The sequence below is a fragment of the Erythrolamprus reginae genome, chromosome 9, assembly GCF_031021105.1.
Source record: "Erythrolamprus reginae isolate rEryReg1 chromosome 9, rEryReg1.hap1, whole genome shotgun sequence".
Classification (NCBI taxonomy): domain Eukaryota; kingdom Metazoa; phylum Chordata; class Lepidosauria; order Squamata; family Dipsadidae; genus Erythrolamprus; species Erythrolamprus reginae.
This window is the reverse complement of record NC_091958.1, coordinates 54998811-55012451: the sequence shown is the minus strand read 5'-3', so window position 1 is coordinate 55012451 and position 13641 is coordinate 54998811. Positions and strand designations below refer to the sequence as shown.

The window sequence follows — 13641 nt, the reverse complement described above, 5'->3', positions numbered from 1 at the left end:
CACACCAACACTCCGCAGTCTGCATTGGTTGCCGATCAGTTTCCGGTCACAATTCAAAGTGTTGGTTATGACCTATAAAGCCCTTCATGGCACCGGACCAGAATATCTCAGGGACCGCCTTCTGCCACACGAATCCCAGCGACCCGTTAGGTCCCACCGAGTTGGCCTTCTCCGGGTCCCGTCAACTAAACAATGTCGGTTGGCGGGCCCCAGGGGAAGAGCCTTCTCTGTGGCGGCCCCAGCCCTCTGGAACCAACTCCCCCCAGAGATTAGAACTGCCCCTACTCTCCCTGCCTTCCGTAAACTCCTTAAAACCCACCTTTGTCGTCAGGCATGGGGGAACTGAGTCATCTCCCCCGGGCATATACAATTTATGCATGGTATGTTTGTATGTATGGTTGTTTAGTAAATGGGGTTTTTTAAATACAGTATTTTAAACTATAATTTAGATTTGTCATGAATTGTTTTGTTCTGTTGTGAGCCGCCCCGAGTCTGCGGAGGGGGCGGCATACAAATCTAAATAATAAATAAATAAAATAAAATCTCCGGGACCGTCTTCTGCCGCATGAATCCCAGCAACCAGTTAGGTCCCACAGAGCTGGCCTTCTCCGGGTCCCGTCGACTAAGCAATGTCGTTTGGTGGGACCCAGGGGAAGAGCCTTCTCTGTGGCGGCCCCGACCCTCTGGAACCAACTCCCCCGAGAGATCAGAATTGCCCCCGCCCTCCTCGCCTTTCGTAAAGTTCTTAAGACCCATCTCTGCCGTCAGGCATGGGGGAACTGAGACATCTCCCCAGGGCCTATACAGTTTATACATGGTATGTTTGTGTGTATGTTTGCTTTTAATAATGGGGTTTTTAGTGTTTTTTAAGTTATTAGATTTGTTCTTACATTGTCTTTGTTATTGTTGTGAGCGGCCCCGAGTCTACAGAGAGGGGCGGCATACAATTCTAAATAATAATAATAATAATAATAATAATAATAATAATAATAGTCCCCCTTGGGCACTGAAACAGCTGGATGACCTCAGGTCAGTCTGTCTCTCCAAGCTCTTAGAAGGAGCCAATGGCAGACTTTCTGGAAAAACCTCACCAAAAAAACAAGGACTTGTCCAGGCCATCTCTCCGAGAATCAGACAGGATTGAACAGAAATTTTTTCTTTTTAAAAAATAAAACGGTTTGAAAGCCAAAACATTCTTTTAAGGTTACGATGCCATGTGGCACAATCTCTCAACATCTATCCAGGCGAAGGCGTTCGAAAGCACGCAGAACACAAACCGTGCACCCAGCAACACCCCCAAAGTCCAAAGTCCCTTTCCCAGAGATGAAAAATTCTTCCTCCAGAAGGAAGAGGGTAAACTCCCACTTTGGAAAATACTACATTCCGATCTTGCAAAGCAGAGGAAACACAGAGCTCCCCAACATGCAAACCCAGGTGTTTCCTTGCCGTGGTTATCGCCAAAATAAACCACGAAAAGCAGTTTTTCTCCAGGTCTCATCTATTTCTAGGGTTAAAGAGAGGGAGGGGGAGGCAGGAGGAAAGAGAAAGAAAGGGAGAGAGAGTGAGAAAGAGAATGAAAGTGTAAAAGAAGGAGAGGAAAAAGTGTGGGTGAAAAGAGAAAGAGAGAAGGGGAGAGAATGAGAAATAGAGAAAGAAAATGAGAGAAAGAAACAGAAACAGAGAGAGAATGAGAAAGAGAGAGAAAAAGAAAAAGAGAGAGAAAGAAAGAAAGAAGAGAGAGAAGACGAAAAGAATGAGAGAGAAAGGAGGAAAAGAATGAGAGTGATAAGGGAAAAGAGAGAGAAGAAAGAGGAAAAGAGAGAGAGAAAAAAGAGGAAAAGGGGGAAAGGAGAAAGAGGAAAAGAGAGAGAGAAAAAGAGAGAAAGAGGAAAAGAGAGAGAAGAAAGAGGAAGAGAGAGAAGATGAAAAGCATGAGAGAGAAAGAAAGAGGAAAGAAGGAGAGTGAAAAAGGAGAAGAGAGGGAGAAAGAGGAAAAGAGAGAGAGAAAAAGAGAGAAAGAGGAAAAGAGAGAGAAGAAAGAGGAAGAGAGAGAAGACGAAAAGCATGAGAGAGAAAGAAAGAGGAAAGAAGGAGAGTGAAAAAGGAGAAGAGAGGGAGAAAGAGGAAAAGAGAGAGAGAAAAAGAGAGAAAGAGGAAAAGAGAGAGAAGAAAGAGGAAGAGAGAGAAGACGAAAAGCATGAGAGAGAAAGAAAGAGGAAAATGATGAGAGTGAAAAGGGAAGAGAGAGAAGAAAAAGGAAAAGAGAGAAAAAGAGAGAAAGAGGAAAAGAGAGAGAAAAAGAGAGAAAGAGGAAAAGAGAGAGAAGAAAGAGGAAGAGAGAGAAGATGAAAAGCATGAGAGAGAAAGAAAGAGGAAAGAAGGAGAGTGAAAAAGGAGAAGAGAGTGAGAAAGAGGAAAAGAGAGAGAGAAAAAGAGAGAAAGAGGAAAAGAGAGAGAAGAAAGAGGAAGAGAGAGAAGACGAAAAGCATGAGAGAGAAAGAAAGAGGAAAATGATGAGAGTGAAAAGGGAAGAGAGAGAAGAAAAAGGAAAAGAGAGAAAAAGAGAGAAAGAGGAAAAGAGAGAGAAAAAGAGAGAAAGAGGAAAAGAGAGAGAAGGAAGAGGAAGAGAGAGAAGATGAAAAGCATGAGAGAGAAAGAAAGAGGAAAGAAGGAGAGTGAAAAAGGAGAAGAGAGGGAGAAAGAGGAAAAGAGAGAGAGAAAAAGAGAGAAAGAGGAAAAGAGAGAGAAGAAAGAGGAAGAGAGAGAAGACGAAAAGCATGAGAGAGAAAGAAAGAGGAAAATGATGAGAGTGAAAAGGGAAGAGAGAGAAGAAAAAGGAAAAGAGAGAAAAAGAGAGAAAGAGGAAAAGAGAGAGAAAAAGAGAGAAAGAGGAAAAGAGAGAGAAGGAAGAGGAAGAGAGAGAAGACGAAAAGCATGAGAGAGAAAGAAAGAGGAAAGAAGGAGAGTGAAAAAGGAGAAGAGAGGGAGAAAGAGGAAAAGAGAGAGAGAAAAAGAGAGAAAGAGGAAAAGAGAGAGAAGAAAGAGGAAGAGAGAGAAGACGAAAAGCATGAGAGAGAAAGAAAGAGGAAAATGATGAGAGTGAAAAGGGAAGAGAGAGAAGAAAAAGGAAAAGAGAGAAAAAGAGAGAAAGAGGAAAAGAGAGAGAGAAAAAAGAGGAAAAGGGGGAAAGGAGAAAGAGGAAAAGAGAGAGAGAAAAAGAGAGAAAGAGGAAAAGAGAGAGAAGAAAGAGGAAGAGAGAGAAGACGAAAAGCATGAGAGAGAAAGAAAGAGGAAAATGATGAGAGTGAAAAGGGAAGAGAGAGAAGAAAAAGGAAAAGAGAGAAAAAGAGAGAAAGAGGAAAAGAGAGAGAAAAAGAGAGAAAGAGGAAAAGAGAGAGAAGAAAGAGGAAGAGAGAGAAGATGAAAAGCATGAGAGAGAAAGAAAGAGGAAAGAAGGAGAGTGAAAAAGGAGAAGAGAGTGAGAAAGAGGAAAAGAGAGAGAGAAAAAGAGAGAAAGAGGAAAAGAGAGAGAAGAAAGAGGAAGAGAGAGAAGACGAAAAGCATGAGAGAGAAAGAAAGAGGAAAATGATGAGAGTGAAAAGGGAAGAGAGAGAAGAAAAAGGAAAAGAGAGAAAAAGAGAGAAAGAGGAAAAGAGAGAGAAAAAGAGAGAAAGAGGAAAAGAGAGAGAAGGAAGAGGAAGAGAGAGAAGACGAAAAGCATGAGAGAGAAAGAAAGAGGAAAAAAGGAGAGTGAAAAAGGAGAAGAGAGGGAGAAAGAGGAAAAGCGAGAGAGAGAAGAAAAGAAGTCACAATGGAATGCAAACCCTCAGCAAAAGGCAATAACTGGAAACAGGATAAGAAGGAGATTCCACCCCAAATCAAAGCATTCTAGCTTGTTTACTGCTGTTTTGTTTCCTTTTTTAAAAAAATCCAGATTGTCAGAGGGGAAAAATAGGAGACGTTTAAAAATAATTTTAAAAAATTGCCTTTGCAATTTCCCATCCAGAGTTTCTGATCAGGAAAAGTTTTAGGGGTTCTCCTCCCCACCCCACCTTCTCAGGAAATCCCCCCACATTCTTCTATTAACATTTCTAGAATTCATCAGAAAATGGAACTGAAATGATTTCGGAAAGTTAACACAGCCTAACATACTTCTGCAATTTTTTTTTTGGCCCAGGGAAAGAAAAAATAAAAGAGATTCCTGCCAAATAATTTTCAACAACGTGAAACATCTGGGGGGGGGGGGAAATATATATTTTTTTCAGTTTGGCCGAGGTTTTTTTTTTTTTAAAAAAAACCGGCTGTGCAGGATCCAAGGCACAAAATAACCTGATTTCGATGCCAACCTGACCACCAATGTACGGCATCAGCCTTTAAGCCGAATAGCCAGATTCATTTCTTGGGTTCGAATCCTGCAAAAAAAAACCCTCTCCAATTAACCTCTCCAAATTTCAGCCCCAATCCATTCCAGGCCTGTAAAGAAACCTTAACAAATATTATCACAATGTGTGTGTTTTTTTTTAAATTATCCCAGTGTTGAGTTACATGAAAACCTCTCCAGATGTTGGAAAGGGTCACTTTAAAAAAAATAATAATCTTTTGCTACTGAACTTACAGCTTGGAGCTCGGGAAGGGTGGGCTGGGGTAGGCAATGGCCTCCTTGCGGCTTACGACTTGGAAGAGCCGAGTTCAAAAACCGCTCAGCCAAAGTTCATCCACTCGGGAAGAGCAATTTCGTTGCCTTAAATCTGTGACTTGTTTTTCAACTAACTTTTTGGCCTTTGGATCCAAAAAGTAACCACCGTTTTTGTCTATCACGTCAACTTTTTAAGCTACAGGATACCCTGAAAAGTCATACAAATTGTGCATATAAAGGAAAGTCAAAACTTACCAAATATACTGTTTACAAAGAATAATTGTATTCCTACAAAGGCTATAATAGTTACTGCAAGTTAAATTGTGTCCATACAAATATTTGTTTGTTTGTTTTTTACCAAATGGTGATTATACACAATAAGGTAAACATTTTTCTTAGTGTTTGATATGCTTGATGCTCCAACTCCTGTATTGCTACAGTTAACACAACAAACAGGCCCAGAAAAACACCTGTGTGCATGCACAAACACACACTGCATCGCCAAGATATTTAATGACCAAACCCCTACATGCAACAGACCCTAACCCCTAACCCCAACCAGTAAACTCATTCCATATGCTGAGCAGAATACTGTATTTTTTGGAATATGAGGCACCTTTTTCCTCCCTAAAAAGGGCTGGGTGTGTCGTATACTGAATGTAGCTTTTTTTTTGTTTCTCTCTCCAAAGAATGTTTTCCAAGCTCTAAGTTTTTGCAGGTTTTTTTTTCATTGCTCTAACTTACTCCAAATAAGTTTCTTTCCAGCCCTAACCAGGTGCTAACGATGTTCCCAGCTCTTATCAGCTTGCAAGCTCTTTCATTGTTACTCTCTGCAAAGAATGTTTTCCAAGCCCTGGGTTTTTTTTTTCCATTCTCTATTTGCTCTGAATGTTTCTTTCCAACCCTAACCGGGTGCTAACAATGTTCCCAGCCTTTACAGGCTTGCAAGCTTTTTCATTGTTACTCTCTGCAAATAATGTTTTCCAAGCCCTAAGACTTTCCAGGTTTTTTTTTCATTGCTCTAACTTGCTCCGAATAAATTTCTTTCCAGCCCTAACTAGGCGCCAACAAAGTCCTACGTCTTTGCAAGGTTTTTCCCCCATTGGTCTAACCTGCTCCAAATGTTTCTTTCCAGGTGCTAACGATGTTCCCAGCTCTTACTGGCTTGCAAGGTCTTTCATTGTTACTCTCTCTGAATAAAGTTTTTTTAAGCCCTAACCAGGGGATAAAATAATGGGCTGAAGCTGACCAGACTAAGGACGCTAGCTGGATGAATACACGGTAAGCAGATTCTTTTCCCTATTTTCTTCTCCAAAAACTAAGGTGTGTTTTATACTCCGAAAAATATGGTATGTTCCCCGCTGTCTGGAGCCTAAATATTGGAAATGTTAGCACAAGATCCCTAAGGCACCTTGGAGGCTTTAAGCTCCCCAGGGGAAAACAATGGAAGAAAACAAACAGAAGCCACAAAGGAGCAGATTTGAGAGCCTGAGGAGAAGCACAGACAGCGTGGAGTACCTACTCCAGGATCAACATTACTCCATGGAGAAGCATCCCAGGAAAATCCTTGTGTCTTGAGCTGGCTTTTTCGCTTCTCCAACCCCACCTGTTGTACCTTAGGGGCCTTCCCTTTCAGCCTCTAAAATCCAAGATTCCCCCACCATCCTTTTCCCAGCTCAAAGCGTGGTTAGAGTGCAGCACTGCAGGCTACTTCAGCTAACTGCTAACTGTTGGTTTGTTTGTTTGGTTGGTTGGTTGGTTGTTTGATTTGTATGCCGCCGCTCTCCATAGACTCGGGGCGGCATATAGTTCAGCAGTTGAAATCTCACCACCGGCTCAGGGTTGATTCAGCCTTCCATCCTTCTTAGGTGGGTAAAATGAGGACCCAGATTGTTGGGGGCAAGAGGCTGATTCTGTAAACCACTTAGAGAGGGCTGTAAAAGCTCTAGGAAGCGGCATATAAGTCTAAATGCTATTCCCCTTCCTTCCTTCCTCCCATCCTTCCGAGGTGGGTCAAATGGAGGACCCAGACTGTTGGGGGCAATATGCGGATTCTGTAAACCACTTAGCGAGGGCTGTAAAAGCTCTATGAAGTGGTATAGAAGTCTAAATGCTATTCCCCTTCCTTCCTTCCTTCCTTCCTTCCTTCCTTCCTTCCATCCATCCATCCATCCTTCCTTCCTGGGTGGGTTGGTGGGTAAAATAAGGACCCAGATTGTTGGGGGCAAGAGGCTGATTCTGTAAACCACTTAGAGAGGGCTGCAAAAGCACTAGGAAGTGGCATATAAGTCTAAATGCTATTGCTCTTCCTTCCTTCCTTCCTTCCTTCCTTCCTTCCTTCCTTCCTCCCTCCCTCCCTCCCTCCCTCCCTCCCTCCCTCCCTCCCTGGGTGGCTAAAAGGGGGACCCAGATTGTTGGGGGCAATATGCAGATTCTGTAAGCCACTTAGAGGGCTGTAAAAACATTACGAAATGGTATAGAAATCTAAATGCTATTGCTATTTTTTTTTGGCTAAAGGGAGAGGTAAAAATGCTAGAGATAAATACAGGCGCCCAAATCTTAGCACTGTTAAAAAATTGGTCGGATGTTTGTCAGCCCGACCGAGAAGCTCAGGGACAGGAAAAAGAAGTTTTCTAGGAAACGAGATTGCAGATTGCATCCAGTCTGGGGGAGGGGATGACGGAGGTGTGTGTTGTGGGGGAGGGGGGGAGAAATATGATGCATCAGACACTTTCTCATGTTAAAAGCCAGAAAGTCCAAAGTTTACAGAGTGCATCTTATTTCCTTTGATCTCATCCAGTTCCTGCTTAGAAAACTCCATCCAATCCACGCAGCACAAGGGGAAGTTGGGAAATACGACACTTGAGTTCATTCCATAGAAAATGTTTAAAAAGATGACCGCGTAAGTGAGCCAATCGGCATAAGACAAAATCAAATCCAGGCTTTTACCAGCCAGCACCAAAAAAAAAAAAAAAAAAAAGCCAGAAAATGACAACCAGGCAACTTAACACAGGCAAGCGCGTTAAAAGTTGGGTTGGATTCACGCCCTATCAAGCCATCTTTGGGTTAATGCTAGTTTATTGAGGATTTATTTATTTATTTATTTATTAGATTCGTATGCCGCCCCTCTCCGTAGACTCGGGGCGGCTCACAACAATAAAAAGAACAATGTAAGAACAAATCTAATAATTTAAAAACCGCTAAAACCCCATTATTAAAAGCAAACACACACACAAACATACCATGTATAAACTGTATAGGCCCAGGGGAGATGTCTCAGTTCCCCCATGCCTGACGGCAGAGATGGGTTTTAAGAACTTTACGAAAGGCAAGGAGGGTGGGGGCAGTTCTAATCTCCAGGGGAAGCTGATTCCAAAGGGTCGGGGCCGCCACAGAGAAGGCTCTTCTCCTGGGTCCCGCCAAACGACATTGTTTAGTCGACGGGACCCGGAGAAGGCCAACTCTGTGGGACCTAACCGGTCGCTGGGATTCGTGCGGCAGAAGGTGGTCTCGGAGATATTCTGGTCCAGTGCCATGAAGGGCTTTAAAGGTCATAACCAACACTTTGAATTGTGACCGGAAACTGATCGGCAACCAATGCAGACTGCGGAGTGTTGATGTAACATGGGCATACCTTGGGAAGCCCATGATTGCTATCGCAGCTGCATTCTGCACGATCTGAAATTTTCGAACACTTTTCAAAGGTAGCCCCATGTAGAGAGCGTTACAGTAGTCAAGCCTCGAGGTGATTTTATTATTTATTATTTATTTATTATTTAGATTTGTATGCCGCCCCTCTCCGCGAACTCGGGGCGGCTCACAACAAAAAATATAAACAATCGTGAGGGCATGAGTGACTGTGAGCAGTGAGTCCCGGTCCAGATAGGGCCGCAACTGGTGCACCAGGCGAATCTGGGCAAACGCCCCCCTCGCCACAGCTGAAAGATGTTTCTCTAATGTGAGCTGTGGATCGAGGAGGACGCCCAAGTTGCGGACCCTCTCTGAAGGGGTCAGTGATCCCCCCCCCCAGGGTTATGGACGGACAGATGGAATTGTCCCTGGGAGGCAGGACCCACAGCCACTCCGTCTTATCCGGGTTGAGTTTGAGTCTGTTGACACCCATCCAGACCCCAACAGCCTCCAGGCACCGGCACATCGTTGACTGGACATGGGGATAAAGCACCTTCGGTTGGGCTAACGCAGCATGAAAAACCACCAAGCAGTTTCCAAGCCACAAAGTTTGGCCTTATCTAGATGCGGCCATACCCTCCTACACAGCACATGGGGCTGTCACAACAGTTGTGCAAAGTCATGATAGGCAACTCATGATCCACATAAACAGCTCGGCTCAACCACATGTCAAGAAGGCAGCAGAATTAACCATGAGGATAGGTCAGTTGACATAAATGGCAAGTTGACATTAATGGTCAAGCAGATCTTGCTGAGCTGCTTCCAAAGGCAAATCATTTCAGCCCAACCTCTAATCCAGGCTTCTCGGAACTTTGGCACCGTCTACAAAGGAATCATTGAGTTTGTCAACTGCACCTCTATAACGGTCTGGTTTGGTTCTGCAACCCAGCAAGACTGACAAAGACTTCAGAGGAGAATCAGAACTGCAGAAAAAACAATTACTGCCAACCTGCCTTCCATTGAGGACCTGTAGACTGCACGAGTCAAAAAGAGGGCGGGGAAAATATTGACTGATCCTTCGGATCCTGGACATAAACTGTTTCAACTCCTACACTCAAAACATTTTGCTTAATTTTTTAATGATGTTTTTAAATGTATTTTATATCTTGTTATAAGCCACCCAGAGTCCTTCGGGAATTAGGCCCCATAGGAATACAATAGGTAGGTAGACTAGATTAGATTAGATTAGATAGATAGATAAATAGGTAGATAGATGATAAATAGGTAGATGACAGAAAGGTAGATAATAATAAGTAGATAGATAGATAGGTAGGTAGGTAGGTAGGTAGGTAGGTAGGATAAAAACAACCTCCTTTAAAAAGAATGGGGGGGAGCGCAGAGGCCCTCCTTTTCAAAATCTGAAATTATAGGGAGGGAGAGCCCCGTAGAGGTCTTCCTGCCTCGGAGCCCTCCAACCAGGCGATGACTACACCTCCCATCCCGCACAGCTGCCTCGATTCCGCCCTTCCACGCCTTCGCTTTCCCTGAGCCGCCTTCCCAAGGTTAGGCGCAGCGCTTACGAAACCCGAACTGCTGCGCAAGGAGAAGAATTTTTGGGGGGGGGAGGCGTTAAAGCCCCACCCGAACCCGCGCGGCCGGGCCGAGCTCCTTCGCCCTCCGGCTGCGCCGCCGAGGCTCCTCCAGATGGGAAGAAGAGACCCCGAGGATGGGAATCCGGGAGCTGTCCATGCGCTCCAGGTGCCCAAAACCCGGCCGGGGCGCGTCGGGGTCTCCAAGGCTGAGGATCGTCTCGCCCATCGTCCCCAGCCCCGGGGGTCGACTAAGGAGAGGCCGGGGCTTTGGAAAGAGAGACAGACAGGCGCAGCTGGCCGAGGCGGAGGCTGCAGGGGGGCGCGCAAAAGGGAAGAGCGCGCGCCGTGCGCCTTCTGGCGAGGCTGCTTACCGGCGGCTCCTCCCGGGCTCGCTTCGGGCCCTTCTTCTCGGTCCATCGCTGGCCTCGGTCATGTGAGCCTCCGGGGGAGCGTCCCTCCTCCGGGCTCTCCGGCCAGGGGGCTGGTGGGCCGGGCCGGGGAGGCGCTTCCGAGGCGGGCCGACACGTGCTGCTGCGGGATCGCTTTTTTTGCGCGCGGCTTTGCGCCCCCGCCGCCTTGCTGCAACGGCTCGGCTGGGCCTTGGAAGCGGGGAAGGGGCTTCTTCAACGGGCTGGAAGGAGGGTGGTAGTAGTAAGAGACACCCCCCCTTTTTTTTTTCTCGGGCTAAGCGCCCGCGAGGAGACGTACAAACCCGAGGCGCTTTGCAAGGCTGCGCAGACTTTGCAAAAACTCCCCGCAAGGAAGTCCCGCGGGGCTGAAGGGGGGGGGGGGGGTAGGAAGGAGGAGCAGGTTTGCACGAGGCTGGGTTGAACGATAAGGCGATTTCCTCCTCCTCCCCCCCCCCCCTTTCCAACACCTTTCGGCTGGTGCAAGCGTGGGCACCCCAAACCCCAGTTGCAATTGGCAAGGCCGGATTGGAGCGGAAGGCTCTGACTTAGCAGATGTGCGTCAATGGGGGGGAGGGAGGGGGGAGCGCTGCCTGGAACGCCCAGATGGGGGCAACTGCCAGCCAGGGTTGCACAGTTGATTGTGCAAAAAAGAAAAAGAAAGAGCCTGGGGTAGACTCTTCCTTAGCTGTACCTAAAAGGGACACACCCTTTCTGGAGGTGATGGGTGGACTTGGCATGCTGTATCATCAGCGGCTTTTAAAGACACAGAGGGTGTTTTAAAATCACTTTTGAAGACACAAACTTCAACTGATAATTAAAACTGCAGAAAAAACAATTGCTGCCAACCTGCCTTCCAATGAGGACTTGTATACTGCACGAGTCAAAAAGAGGGCTGGGAAAATATTTACTGACCCCTCGCATCCTGGACACAAACTGTTTCAATTCCTACCCTCAAAACGACACCACAGAGCACTGCACACCAAGACAACTAGACATAACAGTTTTTTCCCAAACGTCATCACTCTGCTAAACAAATAATTCCCTCAATCCTGTCAAACTCTTCACTAAGTCTGCACTACTGTTACTACTAGTTTTTTCTCATCATTCCTATCACCCATTTCCTCCCACATGACAGTAACTTGTTGCTTGTATCCTTAAGATTTTTATTAATATTGATTGTTCTTCATTGCTTATTTGACCACTATGACAATCATTAAGTGTTGTATGCTGTTTCTTTTATGTACACTGAGATCCTCTGCACCAAGACAAATTCCTTGTGTGTCCAATCACACATGGCCAATAAAGAATTCTATTCTGTTCTGTTCTATTCTATGACAATCATTAAGTGTTGTACCTCATGATTCTTGACAAATCTATATTTTATGTACACTGAGAACATCTGCACCAAAGGCAAATTCCTTGGGTTTCCAATCATACCTGGCCAATGAAGAATTTTATTCTATTCTATTAAGAGGGGTGGACTTCAACCCCCAGAATTCCCCAGCCAACACCAATTGAAGGCCACCCCAAAGTTGCCAAGGTTGAGAAAGACTGCTGGAATCTAAAACACCATAAGAAAAGTAGATAAAATAATCTTCATTGTCACTTATACTGTGTTGACACTGCACATCTTAAAAATGAAGTTCTGATGCCCATATCTATATATCATAGAAACATAGAAGACTGACGGCAGAAAAAGACCTCATGATTCATCTAGTCTGCCCTTATACTATTTCCTGTATTTTATCTTAGGATGGATATACGTATGTTTATCCCAGGCATGTTTAAATTCAGTTACTGTGGATTTACCAACCACGTCTGCTGGAAGTTTGTTCCAAGGATCTACTACTCTTTCAGTAAAATAATATTTTCTCATGTTGCTTTTGATCTTTCCCCCAAATATGTATATATATGTATATGTTTTCATAGATTTTCACGGGTACAGGTATGATGGTCTTGGTATATTCGGGTTTCTTCCCGTGTAGGATTTGGAAAACGTCGCCAGAAATTTATCATATATGTATATCTACATATATCTACACACATACAGTACATACACACATATACATATGCTGGGAAAGGAAGGGACACAGAGAAAGGGAAGGGAGAATTGGCTAAGTGTGATTGGGCACATAAATATTTTTTCTTCAGTGCATAAGCTCACATATAAAGCACATATGTGCACATACCGTGTTTCCCTGAAAAATACGACTCTGTCTTATTTTATTTTTTTTGAACCCTGAAATAAGTGCTTGGCCTTATTGCCATGCACTCAAAACCCAATTGGGCTTATTATCAGTCTTATTTTGAGGAAAGCAAAGTATAAATGTATATATACACACATCTATATATATTAATCACAGCCCATTTTGCATAAATAGGAGAAAAGGGATTCTTGACAGTTAATAAGGTTGATGCTAAATGGTAGAAACTAAGCTACCAGTATTAGAGAAGTAGTTGCTCTGCTTCAGATACCACTTTCTATTTAAGAACTTTGCATTAAACTCTTTTGATCTGGCTAAAGAAAAAGCAGCTTACCAAAAAAAGTCAAAACTTTTTCTTGATCAGTATGTTGTACTATATTGTTCAACCATTATAGTGTGATTCTGGAAGATTAATAAGTACAGTGTCATGTTGATCTGATTCAAAAACTGTTATTTGAAAGCCACTTTGTTGGTACATTGATATTAATATTCATTTTCCAACAGTGGTATTTTAACAGTTTTACTTTGCTTTTTGTCGTAGGAGTTTTCCCTTCCCGTGGGTCAATGTCCCTCTTATCAGTTTAGCAAAGAGCCAATGGATTTGAACTTAACTGTGACTGTATTATAAACATAAAATTTTGTCTGTCATATTCGAGGGGGGGATAATCAGAATTAAAGTGCTTATAAAATTATCCATGATTTTTGTTTTGCTGCATCGCTTGTATAAGGAGAAACCTGGCAAGGCAACAGAATACCTTAATGGCAGAAGCCAGCCTTCTCCAGCCCCAAGCATCTGATTTCCAGATATTTGAGACACTGAATGCCCTAATTCCCAGCCAAAATGTCATATTGGAAATTGCAAAAGTTGCAAAAAAAAATATTATTCTTGTGCAATTGGAGGCAACCTAGTTAGGGATATATGCATGGTTAGTCCTAAGTGGATTTTCAACAAAAATAAATGCCAGTTAATGCAGAAAAGAATAGAGCACCGGTATATAAAATAATTACAACTCTTAATTAAAGGTTAATATACCTTTCCTGCATAGGACCTAATGGCTCACAGTACTTTTTGTGTTAAGTATCCTGTTTCTTTAAGAGAAAGATCACGTGAGCAAGAAACAGCTGATGTGGCGGAGTCTGGCCGATACCATTCCAAGGGATTTTTTTTT

At 43.9% G+C, this 13641-nt stretch overlaps 1 protein-coding gene across 1 annotated transcript in view; it reads right to left on the bottom strand.

Moving 5' to 3' along the window:
* Window positions 1-10836, bottom strand: part of SNX8 (sorting nexin 8) — a 34357-nt gene extending 23521 nt beyond the window's left edge. Inside the window, exon 1 of the mRNA XM_070761359.1 lies at window positions 10230-10836. Coding sequence (XP_070617460.1) covers window positions 10230-10275 — 46 coding nt within the window. The 5' untranslated portion in view covers window positions 10276-10836. The remainder of the gene's footprint in view (window positions 1-10229) is intronic.
* Between the last annotated feature and the right edge of the window lie 2805 nt (window positions 10837-13641).